The sequence below is a fragment of the Enoplosus armatus genome, chromosome 1 (assembly GCF_043641665.1).
Source record: "Enoplosus armatus isolate fEnoArm2 chromosome 1, fEnoArm2.hap1, whole genome shotgun sequence".
NCBI classification, from domain to species: Eukaryota; Metazoa; Chordata; class Actinopteri; order Centrarchiformes; family Enoplosidae; genus Enoplosus; species Enoplosus armatus.
The window spans coordinates 24,560,144-24,586,539 of record NC_092180.1 but is presented as its reverse complement, the minus strand read 5'-3'; the positions used below and the strand labels follow the sequence as shown (position 1 = coordinate 24,586,539).

Below are 26,396 nucleotides of genomic sequence, written 5' to 3'. Positions count from 1 at the left end.
CAGCATTGATGCACACAAGAGAAATTGTCAGCATTATGGGTTCCATTCCTGTTTGGATTGTCCATGTTAAAAAATGCATGCACATGTGATACACAAATGCACTGCATGAAATAAATTCCTCCACCACAAAGCTGTGCGTCACAAGACTGTTCCAATTCGGATGTATGATTTGTACAGTACTGTATTGATTTATATTATGGTTTTCCTCTCCTCCGTAGGAACCCCGGTCAATCGTATACCCATCATGGCCAAGCAGGTCCTGGATCTGTACATGCTGTACAAGCTGGTGACAGAGAAGGGGGGCCTGGTGGAGGTTATCAACAAGAAGATCTGGAGAGAAATCACAAAGGGACTCAACCTGCCTACCTCCATCACCAGTGCAGCTTTCACCCTGCGCACACAGTAAGTCACAAAACTACCAGCAAAATGCATTTCATTGGCTGTAGTAGTGTGTGTGTGTGTGTGTGTGTGTGTGTGTGTGTGTGTGTGTGTGTGTGTGTGTGTGTAGTATTAGAGTATGTGGATTTATGTGTGTATTGGTATGAGTGCAGATGTCAATATTAACCCAGTGTGTTTATACACATGCGAGTCTGTTTCCTCCACTAGACCACCTTCCCTCTTCACATTCAACCCCTTTGTCCATTACATCACACATAGAGCCTATTGATTCCCATAGATTTATTGACGGGATCTGGGTCAGAGTTCACAATGACTAAGGTGAGGTTTGACTGACAGCTTGTACGCAGAGACTCGACTCAAACTCTCTTGCTCTCTTGATGGAAATCCTCCAGTAGATGTAACACCTCTCTGTCCTGTCCACTAGCAGGGTGCCCTAATGAACCTTTATGTATTTTTAATGTCGGTGGGCTGTTGTGTGGCGTTGCTCAGCTACCTCTATCTAATGGACGCTGCTCTTAGTTTCTTATTGATCCTTTGTGCTGCTATTCCACAATTATGCAGTCAGCATGCACAATGCTGTATGTTTATTTTACCATATGTTCTCATGGGATGGAAAAAAAACAGAGCTGAAACTGAGCCCCTTTAAATGTTCATACCAGGTTTCTCATCAAATTCTGTGTAATTATATGCACCTGAGGAAGAGGGTTACTGTCAGCTTTTTGGAGTTATTTAATTTTGTAGATGTCATGTAAAGAAGAGGCCTGGTTTCTGTGTGTTCTCCTCTTCAGGTATATGAAATACTTGTACCCATATGAGTGTGAGAGGAAAGGCCTCAGCTCCCCTGGTGAGCTCCAGGCTGCCATCGACAGTAACCGACGCGAGGGCCGCCGTCCGAGCTACAGCAGCAGCCTCTTCCGCTTCTCTCCCTCTCCCAGCACGGCTCCTCACATCCTCTCACCTCCCAAGATGCATCTTTCAGTTCTGGGGGCAGGGACCTCAGGGGCACTCAACGGTCTGCAGGCCTCACCAGGATCTTCCCTGAAGAAAGGTAGGAACCGTACAGTCGACAACCAGACATAGAGACATAGAGACCTCTAGTCTGTAATCATAATCAGGCAAACACTGACCTTCATGTACAAAAAATACATTGATGTGTTTTTACTTGAAGAGACAGTAACCTCATTATATTTACGCCACTTAGTATAATATATATTCTGATAATAATCACAAAGCCTCATGACAGCATCAAGAGGAGGCTAATCTTTATTCCACAAATAAAAATGTGGTGAAAATAATTTTACAGTATGTGGGGGTTACTTTCTAAAACAAGCCGCCTGCTCTCGATTATACATGTGTGTAACTATGAAGGGTGAAGAAAAAAAACAAGCACATGCTCAGAAAGCCTTCTCTGGATTGATGGAGGTTATATTAAACTGGGTAAATGTTTACTTCAGAGACGGTAGCCTCTCTGTACAGGTTGGATTGAACTGGAGTATTCCAGTTACAGATGTGCTGAGACTCATTAGAGAAGTATTTATAGGGAAATACTGCCCTCTGTCGCAATTTAGAAAAGCTACATGTGGTTATAGCAGTGGATAAACACATGAATGGAACAGCACTTACAGATTTAAGGAGGCTTTTTTCAGAATTAACATGATTACAAAGCATTTAAAATAAATGATATATGTCTGACAGTAGACTGAAATTGTTTTCATCACAGCATCTGCTTCTTTTTTGTTAAATGTGTGTCAATGTGCATGTATGCATTTGTATTGGTATGAGTGTGTGTGCATGCAGGAATGTTTGTATGAGAGTGTGCTATTACATTTGCTGTTACATTTGTGTATTACGAGTCATGTTCCTTCCCTTAAAAGTATCCCACTGTGTGTGTGTGTGTGTGTATGTGTGTGTGTGTGTGTAGTCCATCCAGGTGTTTAAGAGTCCATGTGTGAACCAATTTTGCCTTAGGCTGCTGAGAGCCCTCACCTTTACTACTGATTAATAACATGGTTCCCACACTGGGGGGCACTTTTTGAACTTTGAAGCCTTCAGTCCACATCAGTAGGATCCTGTTGATAACTGTCATTACCCTGCTGTCTTATCTGATGTCACTTTGACTTGGCTGGAATGTGACTCTGCTGTGGACCCCAACAGTATCCATGGTTTGACTTGTGTAATGCACTGTATTTTACTTGTCGCTCACTTTATGTGGTCATGTAGGATGGCACGTGGTTTGTCTGACCAACAGGGATCCTTTTTTAAGGAGTTTCACAGGGGGCTATCAGTTTAATAAAGGCTGGTTTCATTTAACTAGAAATTATACTAAGTAGAGAATGCTTGAAGGATAATTTGGTCTGTACTGATGGTCTATGTAGTCCATTAGAAACAAAATCACTTGGAGTCACTTACTTTGTTTTAAAAAGTAAAGCCACGTAAATATAGCCTTGGAATCGTAACACACTTCTTTCATTAAGTCTTTCATGATATGCAGCTATATATAATATGCTTCAAATCTACCTGGGATCAAATTATTTTCTGATGGACATGAAAATGTTATTTCATTTAATGTGATGAAATATTCAGATTTTCCCATAGTAAAAATATGGTAGAGGATCTTTCCATCCATTTTTGATACCCACTTATTATATTCATTCCCCCATGTAGATTCCTGAACACATTTTCAGTCGATGTAGATGGACTAATGGTTCCATTACAATTCATTAAACTAACCCTCCATTTCTCTCTCTTCAGATGACCTGACCCCCTCCATCATGGCTGCGAGACCCTCCATGGCGCTGGCCCTGGGTCAGCAGCAGGTTGCGGGTTTGGCGAGAGCTGCCACGCTGGAGCAGCTGAGAGAAAAGCTGGAGACCGGCGGAGGAGACGGGCCAGAGAGGAAGATGGCCCGTCTGGCAGAAGAGCAGCAGCGTCTGATGCAGCAGGCTTTCCAACACAACCTGCTGGCCATGGCTTCCCAGATGCCCATGAACCTGCGCATGGGAGCCCCCACCATTACCACCAGAGGTCAGTGCTGCCAAGTGTCTCACAATACTGCAAATTCAGTGTGTTTCCGTTCAGTCAAAAGAGGAACTTTCCACATTTAATTTCAACAAAGACATGCACCAGACGATGTTCTGTTGAACCAACATCCGACTTCCTTTGTTGTTTGTCACATCATGTTTTTATCAACATGTGATTTAACAAAATAACTACAACCACAGTAAAAAGTAGAAAATAGTGTCAGAGACACTGACAGTGACTCTATTCTACAATGTATTTATTTATTTATTTAATGTTTATTTGTATAGGGACAAGTATGTAGAATAAATCAATGCCACACAGCACAGTGTTTATAGCCTAAGCTGATTTGCAATGCTCGTCCCTAGATGGGCCTCAAAAATACATAAAACCCAACTACAGATACACAAGAGACAGTACAAAACACAAACCCAACGATAGGTACGTACATTAAAAACACAAATCTCAGAACTCAACAAACCAATACAATAAATTTAGTTTAGTTAATAATTTAGCCCTTTGAAAACTGAATTGAGTTGATTTCATATTGAGTATTTCCAAGCCCACCATCACTGGATAAGCATGTTGGGATTTTGAAGGAAAATATGTCACATGAATACACAAACAAAATCCTCAATGCACTGTTATTTCTGTTTCTTTAGATGAGAAGCAGCAGGACATGTCTCTGAGCATCTCAACCAATGGAAATGCCAGCATCACTGTCTCAGTGGAGGTCAATGGCACAATCTACTCAGGTTTGTTTGGGGGAAGGGTTATTAAATGTCACATATCATTGATGAATAGTAATAATCTTTTACTTCTATCTGTTCCACCTAAAGGACATTTCCAAGTTCAGAAGTTTGTAACTAGGACTAATGTAACCCTTGTCGTGATAAAGGCACCATGTTTATGTAACAGTGTCTCCCGTTCTCCTCCAGGAACCCTGTTTGCCCAGAAGTCTGGAGGGGCGCCTGGGCCCACTGTGTCGGCTGCCACTGCTTCAGCCTCCCCTGCTGGAACCAGCTCTAGCTTTGGCTTCTCTGCACCCCTGGCTCAGACCCTCAGCCCCACGTCCTCCTCCTCCTCCAAGGGTCCCAGCTCGTCTGAGCCGGCCCCCAGCGGGTCACCCTAACTCAGGCCGCCCTTTGTACCTGCTCCCCATGCCTCTCTTCCACCGGGAGGCCCAGCAAGAATATACAGTACAATGAGAAATCATTAAGAATAACAAACTGTTGCACAACAAATACCTCATCAACCCTGTCAACCTCTTGGCTGTCCAATCATGAACACAGAGCCCAAGAATATTATACGACAACACGTGCCCAAACGCACAGCTATGCATTTTACTCAACATACAAATACATACACACACTACACTACAAACACACACGATTAACACATACCGACACACAATCTGCACCCACACACACACACGCACACACTTGTTAATCCTAATGTACATGCTAAACACAATCAGCTCAGCCAAAACCCACTGACAGGTGTAGTCACAACTGAACTTGAAAAGTTTTATCTTAGGACATTTTGTTTGTTTGTTGCCATTTTGTTGTCTTTTTTTGATTTTGTGTTTTAGAATGATTTTTGTTTTTAGTTTTTTTTTTTTTTTCTCTTTCTACATACCTCAAATCAAGTAACCTGCAGTGGTGTCTTTACCTCAGGAGCTGTAGTATATTTAACCTGAATCAACTTTATTTTTGTATTCTTTTTTGACCTAGTTGCAATCAGGGGAATTTGGGTTACTCTCACCAGTGGAACCTCATGTGCAGAGCACCCACCTCACAGTGACATGCCTCCAACCCGGGCCGCTCAGGTTTCTTTTAACACGCTGTAGACTCAATGCTGAACTCAAACTGGTGAATGATCAGATGCTGTAGATCAGCACATTAGATACCTGATTTCACAACTCTGCCCTCAGTTCAGAATTCCATTATAATATTTGGAGGGTTAATGATGTACACAAACCTTCCAATATGGACCACCAAACTGTAAACCCTCACTAGCAATGCACAGGATTTTTATGTCCACCTAAAATTCAACTTACTGCAGGTCTGCACAAGCTGTTTTTAAGCACGTAGCGCACAAAGTTGGGGGATCGGCATCTCTAGTCCACCTGCAGCTGGCCGAGCAGACCCAGAGCTCTTTTCTCCACCCGGCCCCTGTAGTACAGAGTCAAGGTTTGAGTTTGTTGTCGCCCCGTTTTGTTTGTGCATCCTTCCTCCAGCTGCAGCCACAGAGCCGAATGTCGTTATTGATGCGTGGTTCTCAGACCTCATGCCGGCCTGTCTGCTCTGGAGGGTTGCCTCTCTCAGGAAGGAATGTGACAACTGCGAGGAATCACTGTTAATTTAAAGAAGAAGAAAGGAGTCATACCTGAACAATGCACAAGTCTACATGACTGTTTGAGAATACCTCATGAGACTCTCTCAGAAGGAGAGCTACACTACATACCTCATACGGCTGCAAAGCCATCAAGACTTGACGCCCCGACCCGGGATGGGAAATCCTATCTGAACTGAAACTCACATGAACGTACCGACACACTACTGGTGGTTTTTGGGGACAAACAGAACTGGGATGGTAAACAGATGATATCTCTCTCCTCTTGTATTTACTTGTAGAACTTGTTTTATGCTTTCTTCCGTTTTCTTTTTTTTGGGTTCCTCAAGTTGTTGTCTGAGGAGAATGATTATATCTGCAAGGAAGAGGAAAAGAATAGTTGGTTCCTCTCTAACACGTGTAGATCTATAGGATTGTTAACAGGTTTCAAGGTCGCAGGGGTCAAAAAACTCCCCAAAAAACTCCATGTTAACCTTACATTTGACTGCAAACACCTACATCGCAGTTTACATGTCTTCTTTCACCACAGCGGTAAAATGATATGCATGTGTACAATCATGTGACCAGTGGTTTAACACCCCGAATCTTCTGGTTCACGCTAGCCTCGGGTTATTGCACAGCTAGATACCAAAGACTAGCCAGGTTGCTCCCCTTGACTGATCCCTCATACAATCCTGCCCACACCTGCTGTGGTGCACAGCCCGGCAGTTCAAGGTCTATTTTGGACTGCAAAAACTAATTTTGAGTTTTTCCTAAAGCAAGTGAAAATATCTTTAGGTGAGGTAAATGCCCTTGTTTCCCGTTTTACGGCATGATTATTAGAAAGTTACAATGGAAATAAGTACATTTAAAACTGGATTTAAAGACTCAAAGTCTGATTACATAACATGTACAGATGGACATTTTAGTTAGCAGATATTTAAGTCTTGTTATCCAGAACAGTAGTCCAGATGCTGTGGCTTTTTTGAGCTGTCTCCCTAATTTAATCTTATAATTTACATTTATGAGCTCTTGGGGTTGTTTTTAACACCCAGTGTGGACGCAGGCCCTCTCAGCCAGTGTGGACAGTGGCCCCTTTATTAAAACACCCACTTCCAGAAACGGCTAGATTAGCCCTCCAATTGTATATTATTTTTCTCCCTTTAAAAGTCAATTTTTAGCATTTTGGAATACCATAAAGGATGAAAATGAATTTTCTATCTTTATCTGTGTTGAATGTGAGGCATTTGAACAGTTTAGAAACCTCTCTAAGCCCAGTGTGACCTGAGGTGGGCAGCCTTGTTGCTTTTATTAGACTGTATTTTAGTCCTTACGTGTCAGGTTTTTGCAGACGTTTTGCAGTGCAGATCACAGTTGAGGGTTTTGGCGTACCCTTCGGAAACCCTGTATGACACATAACTGTATTTTATATAGGTGAGGGCTGTAGATGCTGCCTTAAAGTAGTTGCTGGTGAGATCCGGCCAGTGCAGGTTTCGCTACCCGACTGGCTGGGAAAATGTCTTTCTCTTCGAGCTTAATCCTTTGGAGAGCAATCACTTTTTCATTTTGTTGAGCAATTCAATCAGACGTTAAGACACCAGTTTTCATTCATGCTGTTGAGTTAACAACTGAGTTTTGCTATTTATTTGTGTCTTTTTTTTTCCTGGTGGACCTTGTTTTTAGTAACAGTTGAGCTTAATCATTTAGGCTGTGTTGCTAAAACATTTTGTTGTTTCTAAGTCCAAGCTTTCTGTTTCATCTGCTTGGTCTAAGCAACGACTGTTTGATAGTGTAGCTTCACTGCCTTTGTGTGTGTGTGTGTGTGTGTGTGTGTGTGTGTGTGTGTCTGTGTGTGTGTGTGTGTGTGGCGCCCACGTCTATTATATCATAGGAGGAGACACTTGCTCAGACATGACTTTTGATGAAAAAGTGAAAGTTCTCTCCTTCATTAGCCTCCCATTTTGTTCACTGGGAACTACCCATTACACCCACAGCCATCATCTGCTGTTGAAGGGCACTTTGCTGTCGGGGAGGGGAACATGTTGAGGGGTGGTCATTCACTTCTCCTCTATGATCTCTGGGCTTCAAACCAGCAACCCTCTGGTCACCTCACTGACCTCCAGGCTGCTGCCACCTGACCCGCTGCGTGGATGAGTATGTATGATGTGTTGTACCTGTGTGTGTGTGTGTGTGTGTGTGTGTGTGTGTCTATTAGAGACCGCCCCTACCTCGTCATACCACAATACCTCAGGGCAGTGGGCTGCAGTCACTGTTGCATTCGATGTTGAAGCTGCATTGAGGGGACGAGTACTGACGGAAGCTGTGGTCACTTCGCTGAATGCTACTTTGGTTTTGGTGTTGCATTTTTGTATTTTTTGTCGTCAGTAACTGCAGGCAAGGTCTCGTCACTCAGGAAGCTGTGAAGTTGGAAGTCTGCAGAACCTTTTGTCTCTCAGATGATTTTGGAATTAATTCAGTTTTAAATTGTTTTAAAAAAATAACTAACCTGATCTGTGTAAAAACAGGCGCATATGCAAGTGGTTATCGAATACCTCATTTATCAATTTTATGTTGTTGTTTTTGGCTTGTACAATGCTCCGTATATTAATTCAACTGTGGGGTTTGTGCATATTTTTGTACTGTTATTATTATTATGGACATGATAATAATGATATTACTGATATTATAGTTTTCTCTTTGATTAAAGCAAACAAAAAATAGGACAAAACACATGAATGCTTGTAAAAACTGGTTTGTGCTGATTGTATTTAAGAGGAGCACTTTTCCAAAGTGGTTTTCACACATTCAGTTTTGTTCATATTAGTAATATAAAGATATGGTTCTCAGGGCTTTAAACTTGTATGTCATGATAAAGTTTTACTTTATATCTTATTTGCATGTGTGTTGGTTTCATTTCCTCTTTAAAGCGTTGAGGCGTCTCTGACACCTCCACATGTGGTGCTTGCAAACATGCAATTCATACCCGCTGCTGTTTCTGCTTTACTGCAAAATGAAGAGAAGAGGCATGGTGAAACATTTCTGCATCCTTTTAAAGTGAATTTCAGTAAGGTGAAAAAAAACACATTCATTTCCTTTTTTTGCAAACAGCCCAGAGGCAGGTTTCTATGTCACAGGTTTAGCAAGTTCCCAGACAGCAAATACCTCCTCCAGGCTCCATTATTGAAATCTGTCGTTTTGGCCCAGGCTTTGTATGAGTCCCTCTGGCGTTGGGAAGTCCCGATATTTAAATCTGATCAATAACATTTCTCAAGTGAGCTGGATGTGACAGAAATCACCACCACAGACCAACGTGTTGCGAGCTCGTGGTGTTCAGGAAGTGTCACAATGGAAGTTATGAAAAGTCTTCCCATCAACCCTTGCTGTATTTCCCCTCCAGTGATGGTTCTGGAGGAGACCAGACCTGAGCCAGCAGTTTTTCCCTTATCTTTTTGAAGGGGACTGTTTTTTTTGGCAGTGGCAATGTGTGAGGAAGCCAAGTGGAGCAGAAAGTAAAACGTGAAGTGATGCATGTAACCTTCTGCTATTATTTTCTACAGCAGGTTTGAAGAACTAAATCAGTCGACTAACAGTTACAGTAAACTGCAGAAGGGAAACAGATTTGCATTGATTTATATGAAAAAGGAACAACGCACATAGACAGATACACAGTTCATCATTCAATTTATTTCCGTACCTTGAAAAAATAAATTAAGCATTGCAAAGCTCCAGTGTGTACAGTTTAAAAATGAAATGTTACGGACATAACAAACATGACCATGTAATAGTTTACGTGGGCATCAGAAACAATGGCCGACGCACCTCTTTTACCGATGTCTGGACACCGGGGCAAATATACAGTATATCAGTATAACGGCAACGTCTGCAACCAGGACACACCTGGGAAGTCTGTAATGGTGTGAAGCAGCATTCACCTCCATTGTTTTGGGGTGGAGGCAGAAATCTGAGAGATGGATATATTCAATGAAACCAAAGCTGAATAGCTTTTTTTTCGTTGTGTCATTTGAGTGAACTGACCTTTTTAAAAAAAAAAAAAAAAAGGGTGAAATTAGATTTTTAAAAATACATTATTCAGTTCAACACTAGTTTTGTCATTGTATTGCTTAATAATTTACTCTGAGGAACAATGAGAAGGTTATTTTCAGTATTACCATATTATTGCCTTTACTTGCAATTACCAGTCATCAGTCATCACACGTCATCCACCCTTCTTGATGTGATTAATTCATAGATCTACACTAAACTGTGCATCCAAGATGTAACATGTTTAAGATGTGTGTGATTTTGATGAACGGACCCTTTAAAGATAACTATCACACGGTCATATCAAACGCATGTGAAAAATAAAGTGCTAAAACTCCCTGACTTTAAGATAACTGAATGCAGCAAAGTTAGAAAATACTGGTGAAAGGAATTTTGTGTTGACTAACATTGTGGCTTCATTTGTGTAGCCTCAAACATTTGGCAAAATGCAGCATTATTTCACAACATGAAGGTGTTACCTTTAACTTGCCTAACAGAGAAGTCTTTAAAAGCAGAACATGGCTCAGTCTGTTGTAACCCAAAGTCTCTCGGCAAGTCTGAGGTATTATCCAAGATAGGAAAGTACGTCACCTCCATTTGGCCAGAATTTCACACTGAAGGTAACGGATGCACTTGAAGGTAGTATTTCAAAATCATGCTACTATCATGTTGCAAGGCTCAAATTGCTTTCTTCTTTTACCCGCATCAATGTGGTTTCAACATATTTCAGGCTACCCAACATATAGTATTATTACATTCCAGCTAAACATCTGGTTTTATGAATGTCAATCTTTCAAAACCCCAGTGGGTCATTTAACAGCTTTTAACACAGCTTTTTTAACCAGTTTTCTCTGCAACTCAACATGTATTTCGTAATCCAAAGATGGCAGCGGAGGAGACATATCTTCTTGCTCAATTTGTATGACACGCTAACAAAATTTAAAAAGTTGAATTATAAGATACATTTATTAATATTCTTTTTTTTAAATTATTTCTGTTATTGTATTGCCATAATTAATTGTAAATAATATATATGTTAAAGTTTTCTAGTGTCCAAAACAAGCAAGGAGATATTTTTTCTTTTTATAATTTTTAAACTACAATCTTTGGCTGTAATAATGTAATAATACATGAGAGGCATGAACTGGGGCTGGCTCCACACAGTTGTGTGTAGTTTTGCACTGAGATATTCGAGGTATTGGAACGGAATTATTCATAATATAATAACAATCAAATAACAATTCAACTTACATTACACTAACAAAATATTGCATCAATACTGGTTAAAAGGACATTCTGCCACAAACACCAAGTGCAGTGAAGTGTCAAAGGATTCAGATATGCTGAAGCAGAACTTTTACACCCATTTTACATTTTTTACATTCTTTTGAAAATATGCATTTATATGCGGGGCTAATTGTGTGGAATAGACATGGAAGCAATTTCCATTTCCATAATCAATAAAGCAGATTGTCTGCACAATTTAGACATCTGTTCTCATTAACAGTGTCCAGTGCAAATAAAAATGGCACCGATCAGAACGGCCATTTGACAAACCCAGACCAGCGAGCTGGATGAGTGGTGGGCCGCCCTGCTCTCCAGCTGCAGTTGGTACTCTGCCAGGACTCGGCTGTAGCCCCTCTCTTCCGACACACACCTGTAAGTTCCCACCTGCTCGGGGCCCATGCTGTCGATCAGAAGGAGGCACTGCGGCTCCCTCGAGCTGCAGGATGTGGAGTTTTCGAGGTGATGCCAGGTATACTGGGCGTGATGGGATGACACTGGGCACTGGAGGAAATACTTGGACTGAGGGGCGAGTGTGATGCCCTCGGCCTCGTCTGCATGTGTCTCATGGGCATATATAAACGCTGAGAAACGAACACAAGACAGACTGTTTAGCTTCTAGGCGGATGTTTGCTCTGTTTTATGTATTCAACCTTTACTTAACCAGACAGGTTTCTTATTTCAATTAGAGCATGACAGGCCTCTTGGCAAGGCACTTGGATCCGGGAACAGAGGTACATTTCTTGTTTTTTTAGCAAACCATATAAAGTTTTCAGCTGTGAATGTGAGCACACCTATGATTTATTGGTCTCAAACAATACAGACTGGGCACTAAAAACTAAGTAAAAAATATCTTCATACCTTTCTCAGGGAGCTTTGACACAAACGCGCAGATGGCATGGTTCCCTTGGGCCACATCCTGCAGTGAATCACTGTGAAAGGAACGGGTGTCTGAGTTAGACAAATGTGCCATTAAAGACATTGTGAGTGTTAATGAACCAGGAAACTACAAAAACTGCATTACCTGCCAGCTCATGTAAGTACATCTGACATTTAAATGGATGGTAATGCAGAGCACATGACTCAGTGCTGTACACGAGATACACAATTGTCACAATATACTCTTACAGTGGATGCTAGGTAACATAAGCATATATACATGTAAGATCATGTATCAAGTATTATTCTGATCGTTTTATTAAACTAAAGGCAAGCCAAACAATTCAAATGAAACTGAAATGATTCAATAACTGCAGTCATCTACATTCAGTACTGTTCTCAGTAATAACTTGTATGGTACATTCCCATATTTTGTTTGGAGTTTTCGGGGGGGATTTTCACTAGATTCCACCTAGATTCATAACAGCACATAACAAATCAGCTAACAAGTACAGTTCTTCGCTTGCCATGCTCAAAGAGACTCTGTGTGCATGTGAAGGGGGTAGCAGGGTGGGGGGGTATATGCAGGTGCAAAAGGTTACCCACCCAAACACACACACACCACCACCACCACATACTGATATATCTATATGTTCTAGCTCACTTGACATTTTCTAAGAAAAAGCCTCTCTAAAACAAATATTCTTCTTGCTTGCAGGGAAAGCAGTCTGTCAGGTTTAAAAGTCAAATTCAAGTAAACTTGTGACTGACTGACTCTCTGTGCCGGCTGGACTAAAGCTCTAGATGTAAAGTGAGAATGTAATAACAATACCAGCACACATGATCCCTACGCTTCTTCTTAATAGGTGTCATTAGTTTTATTTGGAACACACAGAACTGCCTCGTGAGAAAACTCTCAGTATCATCATGATAAGAAAGAAAAAAACTCAACATAAGATAATGAAAAAAGTTCTCATTAGCACGAGAAGGTTTTCTGGTTATGCTGACACCCTTTTATCATCAGACTTGATGGCTAAAAGTGGCTGTACAGGATGAGAGTTTATTTCTATTTCCTCAAGAGAGTACATTTTTTTATTACATATATTTCCTGATAGATAAAAGTAGCTATAACATGAAAAAAAAAGCCACTACATGTTTTACATATTTTATTACATTGAGAAACTTTTCTCAATGTGATGAAAAACATGTCTCATCACGAGATCATTTGTGTAATAAACCTTCTTTTTCTGACATTGGCAGTTCTGTACTTAACATTGCATAACATTGCACTTACTTAAGTCAGACAGTCAGGTGACTGCTGTTCAGCTGCCAAATGTCATGACAGCCACATGCTCAGTGCTATGTGCTCTACCAAACCAACAACATGCTCATTTGTTTTGGGGGAAATCTAAAATCTAAAACCACCTCCTGCAGCATAATCATCTCCTCCACTCTTCTCCCCTATGCTCAGTATCCACTCATATTTTCTGCCAATTAATGGCTAAATAAATTAAATAAAATGTATGTGGGAAAAATGTAGCATCATTTAAAATGTCATCTTGTGACATTGGTGTGGTTTGTCTTTTAATAATGATGACAGGCTTATGAAGATAACTGTACTGTGCAGTGAGCAGATAACTAGCTGTTCATATCGGTCGAGTGTTGAAATATTTTCGTAACATGATCAACATCCTCACAGTTGCTCCATACTGGGAGTGGAGATTCCAGGTGAAGGTGCAGTTAGTAGTGAATCAGCTGTAGAAAGTTATGCCACATTACACCACAAGTGTGATGAAACAATATTCACTAAGTGACTGATGGTGAGACATTGTGTACACACTGTAGGGCTGGCTTGAATGACCCTGTGGTGTTAAACGTGTATGAATTATGACGTTTTTGACCACTGCTGTAGCAGCGCTATGGGCCTATGTCTTTATGAGTAGGATCCCCGTTTAGTTTGTATTGTAAACACGTCAGCACGCACACACATAATGTATTTCAGTGAGAAACAGTAAACATATCTTTTTGTTGGAAGAGAAAACCTTTAAGCTAAGACTGCTACATGTCTTTGGACGTGAAATGAAAGTGTGTGTTTGGATATTCAGATTAAATTTGGTCTTACGTTGTCGCAGGGGTGCAGCGGGAGCCTTTCCAGCCGCAGTATGGGTCTCTGGCTAAGACGCATTCCTCACAGTTGTCTCCATACTGGGCACAGTTTGCCACGTCAAGCTGGACCAGTTCACTTCTGGAGTTTACATATAGCTTCCTCTGCAATGATACACACAGAGGGTCTCGAATTGTACAGTAAAACACTAATATCACTGTAAAAGTTTAGATCCAAAAGATCTAAGTTGCACACCCTTCTTGAAGAAGTACAACAGTTTTCATTTAACTCGCTATAACCATGAACTCCATACCCCCATTCTTGTGTCTGGGTGGGGAATAATAGTTCAGAATAGTTGTGTAGGCGGCGTTGTGTTACTCACAGAGGAGGGGTGGAGGATGACGCCGAGGATGTGGGTCCAGTGGTGGAAAGGTCGATACTCAGCGATGACAAAGGTTGGGTTTTCATTCTGCATCACCTTATGAATGCCTCCATTTTCTGTTTAAAGACACAGGAAGAAGGATGACTACATACTCAAACCTTGTCTAGGCACAGGGTGCAACCACAAAGCATCATATCTCATGTTTCATTCACCTCATATGACTCTTACGGTGAAGCCTATCAAATGTTTTGAATAAAAAATGATGACGTCTGTTGAGAGAAACTTGTGTAAACATTGCCTCTAGCAGTTTTATTTTTTTTGAAGTTTCCTCTTCCTTATTTGGTCAATATCTATTTAGACTTCGCCAAGTCGTGTCATCGCACATCAGTCTTAAGTGCTGACAGGCTCTATTTGGGTCACACAATGCAATTAAAGAGCGGCTGCAAGCCAGATTTGGTTTACTCTTCCACATGCTATTTTAGACTTTTCAAAACTTTCAGCCTTCCAAATGTTTAAACTGAACTGAAAATAAAGTCCATTTGTGCAAATTACCAAAAGGAAAAGGAATTTGAATTATTTCTACTGGGAGTGAATTTTTGGTGCTTCTGAAGATGTCAGTACTGTAACTTGAACCACGACCCCCCTGTCAGTCAAACACTGCCATAGGTAACGCTCCCCTCAGAGGCTGTTTCCACAAAATATGTGTTTTAAAGCTATGCTCAATAGCTGTGGCATCATTATAGTTCATATTTTCTTACACAGAAAGTGGGGATAATTCATTTCTGCTGCGCACATAGCTTTTAAGATGCCAAGCCACGCTGAATCTAGTCCACAGGATAGAGCCAACTTTTCCAGGAGGAGGTTAATGTTAAATTAAGCCAACCTTTACCACATGCTCAAACCCTCAATGAGTCACACCACACACCCACATCTGCCCTGTAGGTGAACCATCCTGCTCTACAACTCAGTCCTATTCAGTCTTGTGCTGCTGCGAGTTAAACTGAACTTCTCTTGCTTATTTAAACTGTCAAAAAAAAAAATTGGTTGTTCAAATGCTTTTCACCCAGTACAACATACAACACACTGTTTAAAGGAAATGTTCACAAATATACAGCACACTATTCTATATAATAATCAGCTTCTAATTTTACTCTAGTACTCACTTAGAGACAGAAACAGGACCGGGTGGTGATGCTTCCTCTGGTGGGAACTGTCGACGTAGATGTGAGAGTAGCTGTGGGGGTTAAAGAGAAGTGGGCCAGAGTTGTTCATAGGCCGGACCCATTGCTCCATCTCTGAAGTCTTCTCGATCATCCTCAGGGCGTCCAAAGGGATCTTTGTGCTGTCTGCAACACACTGAAGGAAAAGGCATGTTTTGGTTATGGTTGCGCACCAACGGACCGTTAAGCTTTGCTGCCAAGCTTTGTGTTTGTGCTTTGTGTTCTCACATGGCACACGTGCACTGTACAATAATAGTGGTGGCAGACGTTTGGAAACAATGGCTCCTTGATTTCAGATGGAGGTCAATAAACGCAGGCTTCTCATCTCTCAGCGTGATAATCGGTTTCGTTAGCTCCTGTGATAGTTTTTCCAGCTGACTTGTTTTAAAAGAAGAACCCTTTAAAAGTGGTCTCAAATTTGCATGTGATGACAACATACATCAAATGTAGGTTGACACTGACAGTAAAACCAGGGATGGGATGGCGTAGCAGCATGCTATCTTTTTTGATGCTACCACTGAAAGTGAACAAGTGGGGAATTTCTACAAATAGTGGCTTTAAAATACAAAACACAGAACAATAATAATACAGTTATTTGGTATTTTAAGGACACCAGTGTTAACTTTAAAGCTACTAGAAAATATGCAAAGTGCCTAATTTGGAAAACAAATTTGAGAAAATATCAAATTATGTTTCAAGATGTGCTGAAATGTTGATTTATCAATAAAAAGAGCATCACAGTCATGTTTATTATGCTGAATGAATTACACCTTCTACTTTTTAACTATATTTAAGCACATGGTTTGAAAGAGAGCAGTTATGCCAGGAATCATTTTGTGATGAAACAAGTTCCATTTTTCACAGGACTGCCAACATTTCAATTTAGTTTGGAGTGAGATTCGGTGTCGGTGAAGTCGGTGTCTGTTTGGTTTGGTGAAGTTTGGTCTCCTAAATCAGGAGACCAATCCTAAACAGGGTATCTGGGGAATTTCCCCCAGAAAATGTATTCTAGTTCATCTATGGAGTCATTTTGTTGCCGAAATGTGGATACGATTGAATTGAATATGATTTTCTGCATTTTTACATGCTTTTATCATATTCTCAGCTAATTAAAAGCAACACATTATGATTAAGATGACCATCATGCTTTTAATCATTCTGCCAGAAAAGTGGTAAATATGCGTCAGAAAAACCCTCAACCCTACTGAACATCACATGCTGTGATAGTCAATTAGGGATGTAAGCTATACTTTGAAGAACAGGACTGGTAGATCTATGGCACATTATTTATGGCACTACCAACAGATAATGTTCTATTTGCAACCTCTTTTGAAAACTTTGCATTACTCATTATTATGAGAGGACATTATGATGATACCTTCTCACTCTAACTCAAAATACATGCCTTTTTTACTCCCTTTTTAGAAATATATATAAAATAAAAAAATGTAAAACCATCATCTCATTGTCTTAAATCTAACGACCATAATCCCTCTTAACTTTACCGTTAACCCACACTTAACTTTTACATTTTTAGATGGTAATAGACATCAATGAATTAACGACGGACAGAGATCAATTCATCAAACTTGCTATTTTTGGAAATGATTCACTTCACTTCACTTCATCATAAAACCAGTAACGTTCCCACTCTACTCACGAACTGTCTGCGACCGACTCACAGCTTGAGAGGGGGTCCACTTGATTACTTTGGACTACTTACTATGCTGCTGTTGCATCAGCTGAGCGGAATTGATTCGCGCTGCAACATTATCAGTTATATATTTGTTTTTCACTGCTTGAGAAAATGGACGTGAGGCGTGAGCGTGTGTGAGGGTTGGCAGCTCTGACTTTTTCACTTCAGATCAATTTCACGGACACGTACCTTTCTGGGCCTGCTCTCTGAGTTGGCCATGCTGTAGCCTTTAAATGGAGAAGTCATGAAGATGTTGTCTATATCTTGTATCGTGTAGACACACACAGCACTCATACCCCTGCAGAGAGACACACAGGGGTCAGCTGATGAACACAGACACATCTGCAGCAACAAGGAACTGCTGTGAGGTCAGTACAGATTTCAGCCATGCAGCTTAACAACAGCGAAAAAGGGCTGAGGGCTAAGTTTACAAAAGAGGAATTGGACTCAACTTTGCCCCTCCCCCCAAAAAAACAAAAAAAAACAAAGAAGAAGTGAAAACAAAGCACAAGGAATACCATCTACAATGTTTTGGCCATTTTGTCGACTGGCATTTCTCTTGCTTTTATTCCCATCCTGGAGGTTTGTGGTTCTGTACTTAAATTTGCAGACATAACAAGTGACTGCTGTTGTCTACATGAAGACACAACAGCCAAGTCATTGTGGTCTTCCCCTTAAATCATTGTGGAACTTTGCCAAAACGGGACATCAGTCAAGCACAACATTTGATCAGGCAAGTTATACTTTTACTATACTTACTGTACTAATGTTTGAGATAATCTCTTTCAACCCAAATTAATTCAAACTTGGAAAATAGCTGTGTAAGTAAAGTGTAGTAAAACCTTACAATATCCGCTCCACTCTTGCTTGAACTCATGATAATAATGGAGTCCTACCATTCATTTCTGAAGAGTGCATACACCCTTGTTTCCTGCCACCGGTCTGCTTGCACAGTAGCCACGTCTACCAGCTCAGAGAAGTGCTGTCCGCTGGTGGTGTCTCCACAGAAGAGCCTGGCATTCACCTGGGACGTCCAGCTAAACTGCAGGTTGTTCTTGGGACCACCAATATCTGCCTAGAAGCAACGCACGGCCAAAGGATCAATCACTCCTTCATTGATTAGCATATGCAATGGATGCGGTTACACCTTCTGTTTACAGCAGGTACGTTGTGCACATATCCGATGCTAAAAATAACTTTTTACTCATATACTCTTGCTAAAATGTTTGCTTACCGTGCAAACCCGGGTCACGAAAGGGAGCCACATTTCGCTGTACAAGCCTGTGTCTCCGTTTTTCTCCTTATAGAAGGCATAAACTTTGTCCTGCAAGGTACTGGATCTACGTCTGCTAAACACCAAACCCACATAGTGCTGCTCTGAAGACGGAAAAGCAAAGTAATCATTTGTCTCTGTAGCTTGAGGACATATGAATGTTTAAGGAAACATCATTTTGACAAAATAAACTTCAAAATAACCGTCCTCGCGGAAAACCATGCAAATACCTTTATTATGTTTTGGCGGTCCAACTCGTTTTCTCCCAAATTTGTGGATGCCGACATACTCTTTAGATCCAGAGTATGTTATGTAGAGATCTTCACTTCCTGCTGATTCTGCAAAGACAGAACAGATGATTACAATAGTTAAGGTTAAGCAGCATCACTGTGCTTTTGGTTTGTGGCAAACATGAGTTCACTATTCATACTCCTGACACCAGTTTCTCCTGTCAGTGATAGCATGAAAAACTGCTTGCTGATAACAACACTGCGTTGCCAAATGTACAATAATTGTCGTATTTGTAAGATAATTTTGCCGTCTATAAAATGATAATGCCAAAAGTGCCATTTTATGATTTCCCGACATGATCAGGATAGCAAAATATAGATCCTTGGTCTGCGTTTACACATCTCTTCTCATGTGACCTCTTTCCAGCCAATAATGCTTGGTGTAGGCTATGCGTGTTCTCTCTCCCGCCACTACGCTACAATCATTTGATGGCCCTGGTACGATAGTTTAACCTTCCCCATCTGGCAACGCTGTAGAAACATAACGTGTCTGTACTGGCTTGATGCCAGTGGGAGAAACTGGAGTCTGGAGTGACTAGTTGGTAGAAGCAGGAAACACCAGGCAATGGTACAGCGAAGAAGGAGACGAAATCATCAGAAAGTGTACAGCAGGTTAGTAGTGCTGAAAAGGGGCATAGATGTTTGGCAGACTCCTTCCCTGCATAAATTAATTAATAAAGGATTAAATATAAGTCAACATGGAAAACTGGTGAATCAGAAAGCAGAGACTCATCAGGAGATACAAAAAGAAATCCTGTAGTGTGTGTACAGAAACTCACCCACGAGGGCAGACGGTTCCCCTTCCATTATGATAAAGTCCCTTATGCTGTCTTTTATGCTCCCCATTTTTTCAGAGGGAGTGCACATGGGTGACTGCTCTGATAAATTCTACAAGAAAACACAATAGGTCTTAAAATGTCCCTGTTATTCTCCATCACGGGCAGCACACATGGGGTTTAATGATTCCATATATACCCAATCCATAAAGGTTTACGCATTTGATGTTCAGGTACAGCTGGAAAAACTTGAATCAGCCGAAAGTGTCTCATTTGCTTTAAACAAACACAAGAGGAAGTGGCTCATACTGAGCAGTGATAGCCACTGTGACCCGACAGAAAGGAGCACAACCAGTGACTATTCCCAACAGACATTTCCATATTTCCCCTCCATTCTCAGTAACACATCCAGCACATCTCTGCAGTGTCCTACCATGTCACAGCACATTGTCTCCATGTCATTGGTTCCACACACAAACACCTGGTTGGCCTCTTCCCTCTTGTGGACCACAGTGATGTTATAGTTGCAACCCTGAATGACAAATGCACAAATTGTTTTTTGATATCTCAATCAAATCTGATCAACGTACCAAATACTTGTCTGTTTGCTATGAAGTCTTTTGGTGCTCACTCTTTCTGTAAGTCCATATTTGCATTCTTTCCACATCACCCTCCTTTCCACTCGAGTCTGTGAGGAGAAGAATGCAGGACCATCACATCATTATAAAGGCATGCTATCTGCTACTTGATTGCATACTCTAGGCCTTACTTAAAGCCTGAGTTACGTAATTAAACACCATCAGAAAAGCTCACTACCTTCTGAGAATTGTGAAAGTTGAATGAAATCAGGTGTTTTTGTCCGACAGCTGTGATGGTGTCTGGCCCTTCAAGAAGAATCCGTACTGGTGCCTGTTGTCCAGGTAAAGGTAACCTTTTCATTGCAGTCTCTAGAGTTAATAAAAAAAAAGATTGAATGACAAACAAGGACTGTGCATGTGCATTGCCAAGCAAGCGATGTGGCTTTATGGCCTGTAGGTCCACCACGTTGGTCCAGACTGAAATATCTCATTTCCATGAAATGTGGTACACAGACTTTTCCTCAGTTCTTTTATAAGAAGCTCTATGAGGTTTGTTCAAATAGCAAAAGAGTCAGTGTCGGGGTGACCATGGGAGAACGCATAATGTGTTCCACCCTCATGTCGATGTCAAAGACACAATGAATTTACGTTTTGAATTGTACGGTGTTACTGATAACATTAATAGTGGCTTTGCTCTATTCAAGTGTCCCAGCGAGCTGTGACAGGGCCCTGAAACTGAAGCAGCTAAATGGAATTCAGCCGTCATTAATGTTATTATTAAAACAGCCGTGTGTGTGTGTGTGTGTGTGTGTGTGTGTGTGTGTGTGTGTTTGCAACTGTGACATGTCACAAATGTCTCCTATTTAAAAGGCCTGTTGTTCTCGTTCACACATGGAAGCCACAACTTCCCTTATTGGTCCAACCTTGTTTCCATGGACTGAAAATGTCGACATGAACGTTGTTCTCTTCTTCTGTACATAGTTTGTAAATACCTGATATTACCATGATATTCATATGGCGGCTTTGACCAATACGTTTACAATGAATGTAATATTTGAAATGATGTTTACATTATAAGTTACGTTCTTCCATTATTAATGACCCTGTGAGATCCTGCCAAAACGCTGGTGTTATTTCTCGTATTATACTCTTTAAAATGAACCGGAAAGAGACCTTCGCCCACACCGTTAAACGTGTTCCTGGTCCTGTTGTCTCCGCTACACCACATCCCGCGCGACGTCAAAACTATTTCGTTTTCCAAAGTTGAAGAAAAGTGTTTGGTACCTTTGTCTGTGAAGACCATCCTCGGTGAATGCGTTGAGTTCACCGCTGTCAGTCTGCTGAGGCTCGAAGATAATAAATACACCGTTAAAAGCGACAGGACCATTGTTCCTCCTGGTGTGTCACACACTTGCTGCTAGTGATGTGCGCTGAGCTCCGCAGTTATAGCGCGCAGCAGCATCGATGTTGACGCCCAGAATGGCTTATTGTGACACCATGTAGGATAATCTTTAGTCATATATAGGCACCTGCCTCTGCCCTGCCTTGTGTATTCGGCTGTTATTGTTATTTTTCAATTAATAAAATGAGGAAAAAGTACACTAGTATCAACAAAAAATATATAAAGACAATTCTCAAAACTAGCACCTGGTTCCAGGTTGGAAATATTTGCCTTCTCTTTACATTCTTCTTTTCCATCTTTGGCCAGCTAGGTCAGCCACACTAGTAGCAGAGCACACACATACACATAGGCTTACTTTATGCAGTATGCACATTGTTTCCATTCACAAAGAAAGCAAGAAACCCTTTAGTTAAACCTCAAGGAGCAGCCTACCACTGGAGGCAGTGTAGGTAATACCACAGCCAACCCAGAGCAGCATTTAGCCATTGTCATTTTACCTTCCGTCATTTTTGGGGATGAATAATCTGTGTGTGCTTGATTCTTCACATATCTTGAGGATTTTATTGGTTGAAACCAACATGTCCACACAATCAATGTCTGTATGTCTGTGCTGTGGGCTTCTGTGTGCCCGGGTTTACATCAGCACACCAGACAAAGTCTGCGCAGGAGACAACTGGAATGGGATTATCAAGGTATGCACACACTCACACACACTCTGTATATACAGTATCATCCCCCAACCACTGAGAAACCAGTGACATCCAAAACTGGTTATGTAAAGGCCCCAACAATTACAAGCTTTGAATATACAGCTTTGAGGGTATTATCCCACTCATGCCATGGCACTTTCCGACAAAATGCAACGTGTAATCAAATAAAAAAATATAATTTGTTAAATTTAAGCATGAATTTAGAACTGCATGCAAACACCTTAATCCAAACCTTCCAGCCATTGAGAGAAGGATCACTCCAAAGTGTGATTTGATAGGACCGTGTGCGAGGCTGTTTTTTTACTAGTTGGAGTTTCTAAGTAGTGCGCAGCATGAGGTCATTTGATGAATCTGGTCAGCAAGAGAAGTTTTATTGGAAGTCCCCAAAGAAACTTTGGTAACCCTTTATCTTATGGGTCTGTGATTTTCTGATTAGTGTCCTGGAAAGAAATCATTTGGTAAATTTCAGTTCTTCATGGGAAACATACAGGAAAAGACCCTGAAATAAAGCATTACATTAATTGTGGAAAATCCCCAAGCACTCCTCTACCTGTCTCCCTCTTCCTGGATGGGCGGAGCCCAGAGTCTATATGTAGCAGCCAGCTCACATGTGGCATCTTTTTCTCTGGAGAACGAAGGAGCATGTGGATGCCTCATCCTTCAATCGAACTGTTTGAACTGAGTATATGAAATGTGAGTTCCTTTGATTTAAATGCGTTTATAGTGATCTTAGAAGACCATTCTTTATTTGTTGTGTTGATTAAGTTTCTGTTAAGTTATTTCCCGATTTATAGGTTTATAGTTATTGTGTTTGAAGTTAAATTACCTTTGTTGGATTATTAATTATTTTAAATCAGGAACCATGATGTCTAGTTTAATATTCTTTATCCTTCTCTTCCGTTGTCAGACAAACCAGCTCAACTGCCTTACAATAAAATATTCAAATGGAACCTCCTACCTGTGCTCATCTGTCCTAACCGACACACCATTGAGTTGATAAAGTCCTTAAACCAGAGTCTCCTAAATATTCTTCATTAATGTTGTATCCAAACTTCAGATCAGATCTTTCATTTTTTTTCTACATTTGACTATTTTTGCCGTACTATTAAGTTTGTCTGTGTGCCAGTCCCTCTGTCTTTCTGAATCTTGCTCAGTGTCTCTCAACTTTGAGCTACCTGTCCTGGGTCTCTTCGATCTGCTTCACCATCTTCGTGGTTATGGACACGGCCAAAATGAAAAAATGAAGTAAATAAGAAAGCATGCATGCCCTGACAGCGCTGTGGGAGAAGATGCTGACATGATTGTGTGTAGTTTGCTCCTGCAGGTACAAGTGGATGGTGACCGCTCGATGAGCGGTGTCTGGCAGTGGTGGTATGATGGACGGTGACGTTCATCGTGGGACTCATCACCATCATGTTAGGCTGGAACAACCTGAGGCGCCTCCAGCAGAGCGGCTCTATCAGCTCTGACCTCATTATCACCTGCCAGCTCGAAAACGTCACCATCATGGACTGCGTGGTCTGTGGCTGGCTGCAGTGTTCATTTTGCTTTTTATTTTGATTTAGTTTTTGTCATAGTCTTTTGTATATTACTTTTAGTCTCACTTTTTGTCAAGCATTCTTAATTTTCATGAATTGGACCTCAAACAATTCTTTTGAGTAATTGCCAACTGCCAAACACGCACCTCCTATGATACTGCTCTGCTATGACCTGCAAGCAAACAGCCAAGTGTGTTTTTATACAGGGTTCCTGCAAAAAGGGTTAAAGATATTTCTTGCCTGCCTGATTTGCAACCCGTGCCCACGGATTTGTAAACAGGGTGGTTTGTGCCTGTAAAATGCTTTCAGCCAGATTAAAGTTTTCATTTTTAGTTAGAGCTGGGCTAACTAACATTATTATGCATGTGTTTTTATTTCAGTCCACCATCCTCTTAATATTTGCCATTTCTTCCTGTAGAACTCGCCACTTCGCTGAAAGACTGCTTCCACCTGGTTACTCCAGAGACAGGACAGAGAGGCCATGGGCAGGTGGATGTAGAGATGCATCTGAATGGAAAATGCCTCTTTATAGTAGTTTGATCATAACACAAACTATTCCATTCGTATTGTCACATTTCTACAAAAAAAATCTGATAACATTTATTATTGTACTGTGGTGGCAGATCTCAGAGTCTCTGGCAGTTTATTCCAGGTATGGTGAGCATAAAAACAAAAGGCTGCTTCTCCATGCTTTGTTCTGACCCTGGGAACAGTCAGTAGACCAGCACCTGAGGACCTGAGGGGTCTGGCTGGTTTGTAACAGTGAAGGAGGTCGGAGATGTATTTTGGTCCTAACCTATTAAGCGCTTTAAAAATGTGCAGCAGAATTGAATGTAAATGGAAAACCACAGTGAGTATACTGTAAATGAAAATACAGTAGTGACACTATAAACGCTTTTACAGTAACCTTTTGGAAAGCTCACACAGAATGAATAAACATGGAAAACACTGAATTGTTGGCGGGCTCTTCACTTAAAGGACAGCCTTTTAAGCCTCCTGTGAGGAATTATTAGATCAAATTGATTGTGAACAAAAAGCTGCCTGTTTCAGTGCCAAGGAGATGTTCTCCGTAAACCAAACTCTGCATTTTGTTAATGAAAAAGAAACTGGAGGGGGGAGGGGAGAAAAGAGAGCCAATACACATTCACACATGTTTGGTGCAGAGTGACTCAGCCTCTTATTGTTGTGGTGGATGTGTAGGTGGTAGATCCAAGACAGTGACATGTATGTGACATGCACCCCAATGGAAATGCATGCATTCACAACACAAGGACTCTTATGTTCAATGCTAACTGTGGGAGTGTGTAGTTGTATTAAGAGTTTCAGTGTATGTCGTTGATTAAGAAAAAAAACACTCACTGGTCCCAGCCTCTCAAATGTGGATTTTCTGCTTTTCTCTCTTTTATATAATACAAAAATCTTTGTAAATTGAATATCTTTAGCTTTTTCGACTGTTTGTTGGACAAAGGAAGCGATTTGATGACGTCATCCTGGAACTTGTGATGGGTGTTTTTCTCTATTTTCTGACAATTAAGTGTTTAATTGAAAAGATAATCAACAGATGAATCCATAATGGAAATGATCTTATTTCTAATTTTGTAATTGTGTGACAAAATACTTTCTCTGCACTTTGCACTGAGGAGATATGATTACTTACCGATTCCAAGCTTAATATATTAAGGGAGCAGTCATTTTTACATGGTCCAAATTTCATGTAAGGACTTCCTGCTGCTCTTTATTTTTGAACCAAGATGAACAGTTAACAGTCACTGAATAAGTGAACGGCTCACAGGCGGCAGCTGCTGAGGAGCTTCAGAACCATATTTTTCGCTTCACCCATCAGTGATATATCATAGGTTAACTCTATATGATAAATCTAACTTTACAGTAGTTGTTATGATGCAGAAGTAAATGTATTTTGGCTGGTTAAAAAAAATGGTGCGCTCTTTGGATAAATCCACTGCTATCCCTCAAGACCATTAAAACCAAACTCATCAAAAGAGATGAGCACCTGAACAAACGTCAGTGTGACTTTTTTAACAGAACTATTTTGATGGGGTGTTTTTCTTCAGTAAATCTGGCACACACACACAAAAAAAGATGAAATAAAAAAAGACTGCCGAAATATCAGACTATCCCTTCAGCAAAAAGAAAGAGAAGAAGAAATGTATTGCCCTCCCCCTTCTCTGACTCCACATCCCCGCCTAATCATTTTCATACAGCCCCTTACTTTGCCGGAACGTATCTGTCATGTAAGTTCGCAACAGAAATGATATTGGAGGCAGATTTCAATGGCATGCAGTCTCTAACTTTGATTATGGCCTGGCACGAGTCTCTGACATGACTGCTGGGGTGATGTTGCTTGTCCTCGTTGTGACATACAGCAGAGAAACTACAGGCCTAATTACTGTAATTGACAATGAATGGTAGCGCGTGTTTTTAAGAAGGCAGCGGACACTTTCTGCCGCCAAC

General features: G+C 40.9%; 2 protein-coding genes across 2 annotated transcripts in view; one reads left to right on the top strand and one right to left on the bottom strand.

Moving 5' to 3' along the window:
* Positions 1–4,549, top strand: part of LOC139287187 (AT-rich interactive domain-containing protein 3B-like) — a 43,237-nt gene extending 38,688 nt beyond the window's left edge. The window contains exons 5-9 of the mRNA XM_070908191.1: positions 219–402; positions 1,188–1,447; positions 3,151–3,423; positions 4,080–4,172; positions 4,356–4,549. Coding sequence (XP_070764292.1) covers positions 219–402; positions 1,188–1,447; positions 3,151–3,423; positions 4,080–4,172; positions 4,356–4,549 — 1,004 coding nt within the window. The remainder of the gene's footprint in view (positions 1–218; positions 403–1,187; positions 1,448–3,150; positions 3,424–4,079; positions 4,173–4,355) is intronic.
* Positions 4,550–11,292: 6,743 nt separating this feature from the next.
* LOC139285933 (semaphorin-7A-like) lies at positions 11,293–21,661 on the bottom strand. Its single transcript, XM_070906624.1, has 14 exons — positions 21,559–21,661; positions 20,513–20,643; positions 20,328–20,384; positions 20,130–20,228; positions 19,700–19,808; positions 18,861–18,968; positions 18,592–18,734; positions 18,254–18,432; positions 17,547–17,655; positions 15,605–15,797; positions 14,442–14,557; positions 14,078–14,223; positions 11,938–12,008; positions 11,293–11,660 (listed from the first exon to the last, which is right to left on the bottom strand). The coding sequence occupies exons 1-14, from the start codon at positions 21,659–21,661 to the stop codon at positions 11,293–11,295; spliced, it is 1,932 nt and encodes a 643-aa protein (XP_070762725.1).
* Between the last annotated feature and the right edge of the window lie 4,735 nt (positions 21,662–26,396).

Bases quoted from the DNA above. Each gene is read 5' to 3' on its own strand.
- LOC139285933 (XM_070906624.1), bottom strand. From the start codon at position 21,661: ATGGTCCTGTCGCTTTTAACGGTGTATTTATTATCTTCGAGCCTCAGC. The intron at 20,385-20,512 runs GTAGTGAGCTTT...TTCTCCTCACAG, and splicing joins ACTTTCACAATTCTCAGAAG to ACTCGAGTGGAAAGGAGGGT. The intron at 15,798-17,546 runs GTACGTGTCCGT...CTTTTCCTTCAG, and splicing joins CAGAGAGCAGGCCCAGAAAG to TGTGTTGCAGACAGCACAAA.